The sequence below is a fragment of the Benincasa hispida genome, chromosome 4 (genome assembly GCF_027475165.1).
Source record: "Benincasa hispida cultivar pf3 chromosome 4, pf3_genome.v1.1, whole genome shotgun sequence".
NCBI lineage: Eukaryota > Viridiplantae > Streptophyta > Magnoliopsida > Cucurbitales > Cucurbitaceae > Benincasa > Benincasa hispida.
In genome coordinates, this window is record NC_143481.1 from 54,535,003 (window position 1) to 54,548,194 (window position 13,192).

General features: G+C 35.6%; 1 protein-coding gene across 1 annotated transcript; it reads left to right on the forward strand.

The window, feature by feature from the left end:
- Nucleotides 1-3,862: 3,862 nt before the first annotated feature.
- LOC120075462 (Tetratricopeptide repeat (TPR)-like superfamily protein) lies at nucleotides 3,863-11,590 on the forward strand. Its single transcript, XM_090312555.1, has 3 exons — nucleotides 3,863-7,000; nucleotides 9,736-10,051; nucleotides 11,055-11,590. The coding sequence occupies exons 1-2, from the start codon at nucleotides 4,004-4,006 to the stop codon at nucleotides 9,769-9,771; spliced, it is 3,033 nt and encodes a 1,010-aa protein (XP_090168681.1). The 5' UTR covers nucleotides 3,863-4,003; the 3' UTR covers nucleotides 9,772-10,051; nucleotides 11,055-11,590.
- The last annotated feature ends 1,602 nt before the right edge of the window (nucleotides 11,591-13,192 follow it).

Consider the following 13,192-nt stretch of genomic DNA (forward strand, 5'->3'; position numbering starts at 1 on the left):
TTGGAACAATTAGGGGAACTAAGGCCCACGGTGGCTAATCTAATTCGAGCGATGGGAATAAAGAACTCACGGTTAATAGATCTGAGTTGAACATGACCGAATTAGGGCTGTAACGACTAAGGACGAGGAAAATCTACCCTGAAATGATGTCGGATGGGCTAGGATTAAAAGATGTCGGATCAGGTAGGTGACACTGAATCTAGACAAAATTCCACACGAAAAAATATCGGATGGCTAGAGCAACGACGCGCGTAAGGGATATAACCAGAGGAGAAGGGCGGCGCGCGTGAGGGACTAAATGGAGTAAAGCGGCAGTGTGAGGAGTCTGAGTGGATTTAGGGTAGAAGAATGAAGGAATTGAATTCCTCGTAGAAGTGTATGAACGATGTGCCAATGTTAAAACAATTTCGAAAACATAAAATTAAGAGAAAAAACAGAGATAAATAGAACTAATATAAGCATGCTTTTGAGAGGATAAAGAATAAGGAGGAACTTACCTTTGAAGACTACTCCTCACCTCACTTCTCTCCTCCTCTGGGACAGTACGAACTAGGTCTCCCTCATACTCAACTTACTGCAGTGTCTTCCCACGAATCGAACAGATCACGAACAGGGGACACCACCAAAAGGACTTCCTTGCTATTCTCAGGCAAGGAACACAAATTGTGGGACCTGTTTATGGTTTGGAAGAAGGAAGGGAATAATGCAGAGAGTTTTGAGTGAATTCTTTTGAGAGAGATAATGTTCTACAAAAAAAATTCTGTATTCTCTATCTGTAACCATTACAGAATCACACACTCTGTAATCACGGTGAGAGACTTTATGGAGGGAAAGTTACAATTCCCCTCCAGTTAATGCGAATATTCTCATTAAATATAATATATACTAAATAAGTAATGAATCTTAGGGGTCTTGTTAAATATTAAAAGATATTTAAAAGATATTTACATTTTATAGTGAAAAGTTCCAAAAGTAGTCAAAGTACTTAGCTACTTTTAGAACTTTTTGCTATAAAGTATAAATATTTTTGGGATTTTTCTATTTATAAGAATTTTCCTAAGTCTTACTTAACATATAATTAAACTAATAATATTAAATAATTATTAATTAATTAATAACTAAATATCATATATCTAAATTTCATTTGAATCATATTCAAATGACATCCTCTCACATAACCTATAACTTTAATATGAATCTCATTCATATTAAATTTAACCTATAGTATTTATATGAATCACATTCATATAATTAATATTTGAATTTATTCAAATATTTATTTCTCTTATACATAGTATTAATTATAAATAATATTCATAATTAACTATGTATTATAATGTATCCATATACATTATACTTTATATTAAGCATATTAATATAAAATTTTCCTTGAATAATTTGAACAATTCAAATTATTCCAAAACCATTTATTCCTTATTTTATCCTTAGTGAGTTAGCAAGGTGACCTAATGGACTTACAGATTAGAAATTCCAATGATACGAGATTAATTAATTAAAATTTTAAAGTAATTAATCAACATTTATTAACTACATGTCACTCCACTAAAGATCCACAACTGCACTCTTCACATTGCAGATATATTTTTGTGTCATGGATAAAACCAATCAACAGTAAGTCGACCATTCACAAATTGTTCGTAACTACAATTGGGTCAAATTACCGTTTTACCCCTGTAGTTACATCTAACTTCTTAAGTACCACTGATCCCTCTAATGAACAATTAGTTATAGTCCAACTATAAACTAGACCCCTTTCTAGCCAATGAGAGGGTGAAACGTCTCATTATTCAAGCAAAATCAACCCTTAAGGGAGCAATTCATCTACTTACCCTAAAACCAAATGAGTGGATTTCATCTTGTGTAGCTATGTTTCCAGGCATATTGAGTCAGCGAATCTGGTCACTCTCACCCATATAGTTCAAAAGGATCACCTTCATAGATAGAAATTCACAACTCACTTAGGATTTAGGTTGAGTCGCCTATGGTCATCCTATTGAAACGTTAATCTCCTCAAGTAACGACATTATAAAGAGAGACTAATCATTTCGCAGATCAGTCTTATACAAACTTGTATAGGATACTCTCATTCGCATGTCTCCACATGAACGATTAGAATCACATCGTTTGTAACAGTTTACAACTATTATAACAATGGGGGTGTATCTGTAATGTCACCCCAACCTTATCCATATACTACAGACCATTTAAGTTATTACTTAAACATGATCCACCTATATGTCAACCACATACATGTTTAAGTTATATAAAATAACCTTAGATCTTAGTTTATTGGATTGAGTTAATGCATAAATAAAATAACTCTTGTTTTATTAATAACAATTTGTTTATACAAATTCACAAACTACGAGAGCCAAGAGATTTAGGACACTAATCCCAACAAAGAAAGACTTATGAGCAAAGAGGCTGAGTCCACGACGACAAATCTATTTCCATCGATGGAGGACTAGGTGATGGTGATAAAGAACCCATGACGACAAATCTGGCACACGCGCAGAGACCAACAACGACGAGTCTGGTACCAACGATAAAGGACGAGGTGGTGAGTAGATTAGAGTACAACGAGCTTGGATTTTTTTGGAGCGATAGATTGTAGTAAAAGGTGGGTTGTAAAGGTGACGATGACTAAGCGACAACACAAATTTGAGGTGGGCGATGATAGAGCACAACGACAATAATGACGACGGATCTAGGTTAGGGTTTAACGACAGGTGCAGATCTACTGAAATGACTGTAGATCTAATGGAGTCTAAAACGCTGGAGGTGCAAAGACCCTAGTGCATGACTCTATACCATGTTGTTTTGTGTATTTTATTGAATAATCTGCATACTTTTACAAAGATGAATGGAAGACTAAATACACACTCCATAATACAATATAATGAGAACACTAATTAGGAGAGCTATTGCTCATACATAATTGGAATAAACAAAAACCATAATTTTCATTAACAGAGAGGAAGATTTTGGGAGTTGATGCCCATCGAAGGATGGTTAATAGAAGGTGAGGAAGGAGGAAGGGGATGGAAAGAAAGGGAGGAGATGAAAAGACTAAACCCTAAAAAAATATAAAATCAATATATTTTGCCGATTCATTTAAAGTTTTCACTTCATCATAGTCAAATCAATAAGTTAACCACAACATCATTTTTTTATTAGGTCAACTATCTGTCAATTTAATTCAGGATAATTTAGAATTAATTTTCAAATCTCAAGACTAAAACATCTTGTTTGAAAAGGACTAAATATTCAAATCTCAAGGACCAAAAATGTATTTTGCCCTTAATAATTTAATTCGTTTATAGAAATATCCACAGGTTGAGGGAGGAAAAGAAAGAAAAAAAAAAGAAGGAAAAATGACCTTTTTAATCTTCGAGTTTTGAAAAAATATGTGTGTTTTGTCTTTGAAATTTCAAAATAAACCTTTTTAACTCTTAGTTTTTTAGAGTAGGTTCATTTGATACATAAGTTTTCAAAATGTACATTTTTTGTCATTGAATTTTTTAAAATGTATTTAAAAGGTTCCTACATTTTTTTTATTGTTATTTTAAATCAGAAAATTATTTTTTTTAAAATTACCTCTTTTCTCTAAAATTATTTTTCAAACATATTTTTGTAATTCAAAATTTCATATAATTATATAAAATGAAAATAAAAACTAATTAAAAAACCTTTCAAACTTATTCTTAAAATTTTGGCAACTAAAAGTATATATTTTTAAAATTTGATCAAATACATTTATTTTAAAAAATTCACGAACTAAAAAGGTATATTTTGAAAACTAAACATACTTATTCTTGAACATGAAAAGATAGTTTGTCCAGGAAAAAAAAAAAGAAAAGAAAATGAAGGAAAAAACGAACAAACTGCAAGCTTTCTACAGTCTGATTTTGCCTTTCATCAAATAAACCCTCCAAAAACCCAATCCTACAAAATCCCATTTCCAAGTTCCTCACAGTGAGTAATGAGCAGAAGGGGACTGAAATCTCTCCAATTTCTCTCAGTTTCCTTCGTTTCTTCTCCATTTAGATCCAACGCCGTCTTCTCTTCAAACCCATTTCCGATATTCTCCCATTCTTCCGTCAGTGTATATCGCCAAACCCTTTCCTCCCCCATTGCCCACCACTCCACTTCTCCTTCGGACGATCTCAAAGGATTGGTTGATCCGGACGAGTCGCTTTCGTCTGATAGTTCGCGGGTCCAATGCTTTTCGCCCCAAGAAGTCTCGTTTCTGCGTGATTCGTTGTTGGATTCTCATGCTGACTCCGGTTCTCTAGACCAGACGCTCGATACTGGTAAGATTTCAAACGAGGCCATTTCAATATTAGATGCAATTCGAAATTGTGATGATGGGTTCGGGGACAAAACCTATAAATTACTTAGGCAGTTCAGGCAGAAGTTGAATCCAGATTTGGTGGTTGAGATTTTGAGTCTTTTGGGAAGTCGTGAACTTTGTGTCAAGTTCTTTTTATGGGCGGGTCGACAAATTGGTTACAATCATACTCCGTCAGTGTACAATGCGTTGTTAGATGTTTACGAGCGTGGTACTTATGATCCAGTGCCCGAGCAGTTTCTTCTGGAAATTAAGAGTGCTGACAAAAAAGTGCTTGGGAAGTTGCTTAATGTGTCGATTAGGAAGTGCTGCCGAAATGGGTTGTGGAATATAGCATTAGAAGAGCTCGGGAGGCTTAAGGACTTTGGGTACAAGCCTACCCGATTAACTTATAATGCTTTAATTCAAGTCTTTCTCAGGGCGGATAAGTTGGACACTGCTCATTTGGTTCATAGGGAAATGGCAGAATTAGGATTTAGTATGGATGAGTTTACTCTTGGTTTTTTTGTTCAAGCTCTCTGCAAAGTGGGTAAATGGAGAGAAGCCCTCTCATTAATTGAGAAGGAAGATTTTGTCCCTAATACAATTCTTTATAATAAGATGATATCTGGACTGTGCGAAGCTTCATTTTTTGAAGAAGCAATGGATTTTTTGAACAGGATGCGGTCTAGTTCTTGCATCCCTAATGATCAGACTTTTAAGATATTGCTTTGTGGCTGTTTGAATAAAAAACAGTTGGGTCGATGCAAGAGAATTCTAAGCATGATGATTGCAGAAGGCTGTTTTCCGAGTTATACGATATTTAATTCTCTTGTTCATGCTTATTGCAAATCAGGTGATTTTTCATATGCATATAAGTTGCTTAAGAAAATGGAAAAATGTGAATGCAAACCTGGCTATGTGGTTTACAATATCTTAATTGGCAGTATTTGTAGCGGTGAAGAATTACCTGGGCCAGTTACATTTGAGTTGGCTGAGAAAGCTTACAATGAGATGCTTTCTGCCGGAACTGTTCTAAATAAGGTCAACGTTGTTAGCTTTGCTCGATGCCTTTGTGGCTTTGGGAAATTTGAGAAAGCTCATAAAGTAATCCATGAAATGGTGGGTAATGGTTTTATACCTGATACCTCTACATATTCTGAAGCGATTGGTTTTCTATGTAATGCATCCAGGGTGGAAAATGCCTTTCTGCTTTTTAAAGAAATGAAAGGGACTGGTGTGGTTCCTGATGTTTATACATACACAATTTTAATTGATTGTTTTTCTAAAGCTGGCCTCATTAAACAAGCTCACAATTGGCTAGATGAAATGGTAAGAGATGGCTGTGAACCTACTGTGGTGACTTATACAACCCTCATCCATGCATACCTTAAGGCTAAGAAAGTTTCTATTGCTAATGAACTTTTTGAGTTAATGATAGCGAAGGGTTGTCTTCCTAATGTCATTACATATACAGCTTTAATTGATGGCTATTGTAAATCAGGGAATATAGAAAAAGCTTGTCAGATTTATGCAAGAATGAGAGGTGATACAAACATTCCTGACGTAGATATGTATTTTAAAATAGAAAATAATGTGGCTGAAAAGCCAAATGTTGTTACATATGGAGCTTTAGTGGATGGTTTATGCAAGGCCCATAAAGTCAAAGATGCCCGTGACTTGTTGGAGACCATGTTTGTGGAAGGCTGTGAACCAAACACCATTGTATATGATGCACTAATTGATGGGTTTTGTAAGGCTGGAAAGTTGGATGAAGCACAAGAGGTGTTTCGTAAGATGGTAGAGCGTGGGTATAATCCTAATGTCTATACTTATAGCTCTCTTATTGATAGACTATTCAAGGATAAACGTCTAGATCTTGTTTTGAAGATGTTGTCCAAAATGTTAGAGAATTCTTGTGCTCCTAACGTTGTTATCTACACAGAGATGATTGATGGCCTTTCTAAAGTGGCAAAGACGGATGAAGCTTATAAGCTTATGCTGATGATGGAAGAGAAGGGATGTAAACCAAATGTTGTGACCTACACTGCAATGATTGATGGCTTTGGGAAAGCTGGTAAAGTCGATAAATGCCTTGAGCTTTTCAGGGAAATGGGCTCAAAAGGTTGTGCTCCAAATTTTGTCACCTACACGGTGTTGATCAACCACTGCTGTGCTGCTGGCCATTTAGATGAGGCTTATGCACTGTTGGAAGAAATGAAACAAACATATTGGCCAAAACATGTATCGAGCTACTGTAAGGTCATTGAAGGCTATAAACGGGAGTTCATTCTCTCTCTTGGGCTTTTAGAGGAAGTGGAGAAGAATGATTCTGCTCCAATTATTCTGCTGTATAGGGTTTTGATTGATAACTTTGTTAAGGCAGGAAGACTGGAACTGGCAATGGATCTCCACAAAGAGGTCATATCAGCTTCTATGCCTATGGCTGCTAAGAAGAATATGTATACAACTTTGATTCAGAGCTTTTCTAATACAACTAAGATTGGTCAGGCGTTTGAGTTATTTTATGATATGCTAAGAGAGGGTGCAATACCAGATCTTGGTACATTTGTCCACCTTATTTTGGGGCTTACCAGAGCTAGTAGGTGGGAAGAAGCACTTCAGCTGTCAGATAGCATATGTCAAATGGTATGTGTCTTGACCCCTCTGATTTCCAATATTTCTGTCAGTTGTATAATTCGCCAACATCTCGTTATTTTGGAAAGATGGGTGATAAATGGAAGGTTGTCGAGGCTTTCAATCGATCAAATATATGTACGTATACCGAACAAGAATTTCCACTACTGGTGGGGGGTGGGGGGGGGGGTGTTGGAGGGGATAACACAAGATTATCTTCGTGGATTAAGAGGCCTTTGGGCTATTTATAGGTTAATTCATTGATTTATCATAAGAATTGGGTTATCTAATTAACAAGCCTAATCAACTGATTTAGTAATGCTGGTAAGACTCCCTTAATAGAAAATTAACTCATAATACGATGTCAATTTCTAAATTGACTAAATAGTGGTCATACTACTAGTTAATTGCATTAAGCTCTTTGATTGATTAGAACATTAGATTAAATTGGCCACGTCGATTCTAATGCCTTTTCTATTCCTTAGATTTTGTTATCTTTCTTTATTGGGGACTTTGGTGACGCTAGAGATCGAACCATAACTATAACTTCACCTATTTACTACTCAAATTAAACATGCTTTCATTACGAATATATAGCATATGTGCACCTTATTTTGGGGCTTACCAATGCTTTGAGACGACTAATCTATCACATTAATATAACATTCATTGCACATAGATTCAAGCAATGAGTTAAAAACATGAAGAATCAGAAAAACCCATAAACATTCCATCAAATCATTAAATCCATAAACAAAAGTGTCCAACTAACCTCTAAATGGACATTTGGTGTCTAGTCGGTCATCAAATCTCAAATACCAATGCCAAAATCTTCATTACAAGTAAAAAATACAAAGAATCTCATGGGTCTTGGGCAAAAGTGGCCAAAACTGAGCTTAGAGTGCCCAAAATTAGCTTACAACTCTCCTCTCTTCAACCCTAAAATGATAAGAAGTATATATAATGCTTGTCAAGAACACTGCAATGCCACTTACAACTTCGCGGTTCTATGAGCTGGGCAAAATGTTTCTGCAGTGCGTGCGGGAGCTGCAGTATGCTACGGCATCGTGGCCCTATCCCCTGCTGATGCTTTTTGTCTTGCGTGCCATCTCTAGCAGCACATGGCAGAGCAACGCTAGGGCCTTTAGGGGTATTTTTAACATTTTTTCTCCTTTGAAGCCCTGGATGCTTTGGTAAGCTCCTAATAACTTCAAATTAATCATGAACTGCCCATAACGCTTTGGAATGCATGTGATGCTCAAATTCCTACAAATATAGAAATCTAAACTCGTTAATCATTTTAAACGAGTGGGATTAGAGGCACTAAGATAGTCCATTTAGGGAGCTATCAATGGGTCTGTCATCAAATTTCCCATAATAAGCAACATAGTAATTTGCCATGTTTTGGTGGCTAGATTTAAACTTAAGTATGTGGAACCAAAGAGCAATTATTTATTATTATTGTTAAGCTAAATTATGGAAAATACTTTGAACTTTGTTCTTTGTTTCAAATATGCCCCCAAATTTTCAAAGTTTCATTGACACCCTTATACTTTCAAAAAAAAAAAAAAAAAAAAAAGTTTAAAAAATACCCTAACGCTTAATATATGGATGGAAACCATTAATACCTCATTTAAAAAATTATCGCATAACTTTCAAAAAAATGCATTAATACCCTTAACATTAAAAATAAAAGTAAAAAATGGCCTTACTATTAGTATATGGACGAAAACTATTTATCTAGAGCCCATTTCACCGACCTCTTTCATTCTCCTCTCTTTCCTGCTTCAATGTATAGAAGAGGGAGGTGACATGATATAGATAAATGATTTCCATCCATATAATAACGGTAAATAACAAAGTTTAGGGATGTTTTCTTTAAACTACCTGTTAGGCCTCCGATTGTATTGCTAGGGTAATTTGGGAAAAGAGGAAGTTGCGATAGTTAGGGGGGTTGGGGACTACAACTAGTGAAGACTTCAATTCGGTTAGGAGAAGGCTTTTGTTTAAAAGGAGGGGGAAGCGGGAAATGAGGGGGGACTTTTGATAATCAGAGCAATTGTGAGTGGGGGAAGCTTAACTCTCGCGTGTGAGAGGAAGCTGAAGACGGAGACTGCTTTTAGGAAGATTTTGTAATCGTGTTGCTTATCGTCTAGCTCATCGAGTAGACGATCGTGCAGTGAATAGTAGACAATCGCGTAGTGAATAGCAACGATCGTATAGAGGATAGCCTAGCTATTTGCATCGAGTAACTGATCGTTTACTAGATTGTTTACCTGATCGCATATTCAGTTGTGTAGCTCATCGAATTATCAATAAAACTCTTCTAAACGATTTGGTTCCTATCACTACCCTTGTAATTATTATTATTATTTTTTTGAACTAAAGATAGTTTTTCACTGGAATGATGAAAAAAGAATAGAAGTTCAAAGCAAGTAATTTGCCTCGTTCAGCTAAAGAAGTCTATGTTAGTGTACAAGTCAGGCACTGAGCAATACACTAGTAAAGCTCAACTCCGGCAATTATATGTTGTAGGAATTTATAGGAGAAAATAGATTTCTGGAGTTTTTTCTTTTTCCAAAAATTATTTTAAAAGTGAATTTGAAAATATTTTATGGTTGTTTATGTGGAAAAAAGTACTGCAAAGATCATTTTTGTATTGTGGAGCCTTCAGTTTCTCTTACTTCTATCTTACTTTTTAATATTGGAGTTACTATTCATCATGTTCTGAAAATTGTACTTAGCAGGATATCAATTGGTTGCAACGGGAAGACACACCTTGAAGAGATTTCTGCACCTATTGTTTTTGTTGTTGTTTGCCCATGGATTATGTGAATACCTCTGAGAGTGTTCTCAATAATTCAACTGTGGAAACCATTTTGGAGGGTTCTACCATGCATTCACGAAAACCTTTGAAGATGTGTGACCCATTCCATGCACCCATGAACAACTATTGCAGCTAAGGACAGATTTGATTCACTTTGGGTTTTTACCTGTCAATCAGAAGATAATTTGGATGAAAATTATCTTTGCATTATCCGGAGTCCTGACATAGGAGAAGGGGTAAGATCACATAACTTCTGATTGATTTTCTTCTACGGATGGGGAGAGGACCATTTCTTTAACATTATAACATCCATTTATTTTGGTTCGAGTACTTGTTTGGTATTTAAAGTTTTATTCTTATCTTATTTTGATCGATATGCTTTTATTATTCAAGTTTTGTCCAACTTTCAAAAGCCAGTCCAGCTCAAGAAACATATGGTTATTGTTTTTACAAAATAATTAATGAAAGTGGCTTAAATAGTTTCTCATGGAAAGTTTAGATCCTGGAATGAAAGCTTGAAATTTCCAAAATGAAATCAGCATACAAGCTTAAGTATCAAAATAGGATTTAAACCCTTTGCCTAATATTGTATAATCTCCTCCTCTTGCTTGGAGAACAAAGTACCAAAATTTATTTATGTGATTATGAGTCCATAGATGTTCTTTGATCTGTGGCATTTAGTTTCGTTTTATTCTTTTATTGGTTCAAGTTGAGTGTATAAGTTTTTTCATCTTAGACATGATTAGTGTTAGCCTCACCAGGTGAATCCTCCTTATTATGTTCCACTTATGTTGTAATGCTGGTTGCTAGGAGTGTTTGTGGTTCAGTTTTGGACCAAATGAAAAGCAGAACTGTGATGGCTAACCAAACCAAACCAATGCTTCTAGATAACTGATTTTAACTGAACTGGTTTGTTTGGTTTCCATTTTTAAAATTGGCTTTGACCGAACTGATTAGTTCTATTGTCTCAGTTTTGGCATTTTGGGACTAATTTTACCTCACCTATTTTGACCCCAAATTTCAAATTAAAAATACTACGATTTTTCTACTAATTAGAGTTAACACGGTCTTGTTGCTTTTACCATAGCATGGCAATATATAAATTGTAGCTGCTCCAGGATTATACTTATGTCATGAGTCATGGCCATGTCAGTGTGCTAGTTCTTATTCTTTAACATTCTAGAGCATCCTTGCATTGTTGGTTAGTTGGCATGGTAACACCCCCCTTCCCCTCTTCAGATTATTCAAAGGAAACTGCAGGTCTGAACTGCCAACAGGATCAGTTTGTGCGCAGTGGAGCTGTTGAACAAATTTTCTGCAGTTGGTTCCTTCACAGCCCCATGCTGGAAAGGTCAATTTTATATTGTTTCTTCCCCCTCCTGGAGTAGTTTTTGTTGATAAATGGTATCTATGCAACAACACATGTGATGTGAATCAAGGAACATCAATTGTCATGTCTCAAGGTCCCATTACAAGGTCAAGAGCCAAGAAGCTACAACACGCATTAATCATTCATATCCAAACTATGGTGAACTCGACAAAGGAAGTTCTGGGAGATATTGGAGTCCTTCCCTATATTAAGAGAGCTCACTAAGTGTTATTAGGCTGGAAGCTGTTATATTTATCAATATTGTTCCAACTGAACAATTTGTTTTTATCCTTCTGTTATTCAGTTGATTGTGTTGTTTGTTCAGTTTTACACAATGTATTTTCTATATAAAGGTCATTATGTTGATCACACTTCAATTAATGAGAAATACTTCATTTTGTGGTCATTCTCTATTTGGCACTATGTATCATTTCTGGTATCGGTGCTCAAAGTCTAACAATGAAAAGTTTGGTGATTTTTTTTTACTGTTGCAAATGGGGCGACTCTCCTTTGCGAGTTCAATCATCAACAGCAACAATCTCCTCCCTAACTCCATCAGAAGCGATCAACCTTGGAAGCAAAACTACCACCTTCAAGCTTGATGAAGGTAAATTTCTTTTTTTGGAAATTACGTTACTTCCACCATGAGAGGCTATGCACCAGAGAAATTTAACAATCCAGAAGTTGCTATTCCCTCGAAATTTTTTATTTCTGAATTAGAGTCTTCTTCTACAAGAACAATGAACCCTGAATACGATTATTGGATCAGACAAGACAGTTTGATTGTTTCTTGGCTTCGAGTTATGGCGAAGGATCTTCTTTCTCAAATGTTCGATTATTTATCAGCAAAAGAAGTCTGGAATATACTCAACGCACGATTTTCTTCTAGGAACATGGCATGAGTTCCTTGATCTGAACGGAAAACTAGAAGCAATGAAAAAGGGAAGTATGAAACTAGAAGAATATTTTCAGAAAATAAAAAACTTGGTGGGTTCTTTGAATGTGGCTGGAAAAAAGATAGCTCATGAAGTGATGCACATATTGGTTGGATCGGGTCCTGAATTCGATTCTACTATCTTGGTAATCACTGACAAAGATGAATATCCTTCTTTACAAAGAGTATATTCACAACTTCTTTCTCAAGAAAATCGAATCGAGGGACTCTTTTGTAAATCCTGATGGTTCAACACCTTCAGTGAATCTGACTACACAAAATCAATCGAAGCCAACTTCTAATTCTTTTCCTTCCTCGAACAACAACGATTGAGACGACAAAACAAGAATCAAGGTAATAAACAAAATAAATGCTTCTGGAATAATAATGGCAAGCTCTAATGTCAAATGTGTGGCAAATTTGGGCATACAACCTTGAAATGCTATCGTCTTCTTGAAAAATGGTTTCAAGGACCAACGTCGAACTCAAATAGGCTAGGTTTGTTGCCTAATTATCAAGGATAGAATATAAATTCTTCCTCCATTAAAACAGTATCAAACGACCGCAACAGGGAAAATCAATGGTTTCTAGACTCAGGTGCCACAAACTACATTACATATGATGCTTCAAATTTAACCTACAGATCAGAGTATCTTGGAGACAACAAAGTGTGGGTAGGTAATGATGTAGGTTTGAATGTTTCTCATATTGGATCTTTTCTAAAATTTTCCTCTTCTTCACGTTATCCACACATTGTCTTCCAACTTAAAAATCTACTTCATGTACCTAAAATCACCAAAATCTCATTAGCGTAAGCCAATTTGCTAAAGATAACTACATCTTTTCTGAATTTCATTCAATGTTTGTTTTGTGAAGGAGTCCATGGCCAAACTCTGCTCCAAGACAATCTTGTTGATGGACTATATTGTTTTACAATGGAAAAAGCACAGTCCCAGAAGTCTTTCTCTATTCACCAACCAATCTCAGAAAGTCATTCTCAAATTCTTCATACATCGACTACAAAGAACATACCTAGATTAATCTTCTAGTTCTTCAAAACTTGATGTATGGCTC

Coding starts and splice junctions, on each gene's coding strand:
- LOC120075462 (XM_090312555.1), top strand. CDS start 4,004: ATGAGCAGAAGGGGACTGAAATCTCTCCAATTTCTCTCAGTTTCCTTC. Junction 7,001..9,735: donor CAGATAGCATATGTCAAATG/GTATGTGTCTTG, acceptor TGTACTTAGCAG/GATATCAATTGGTTGCAACG.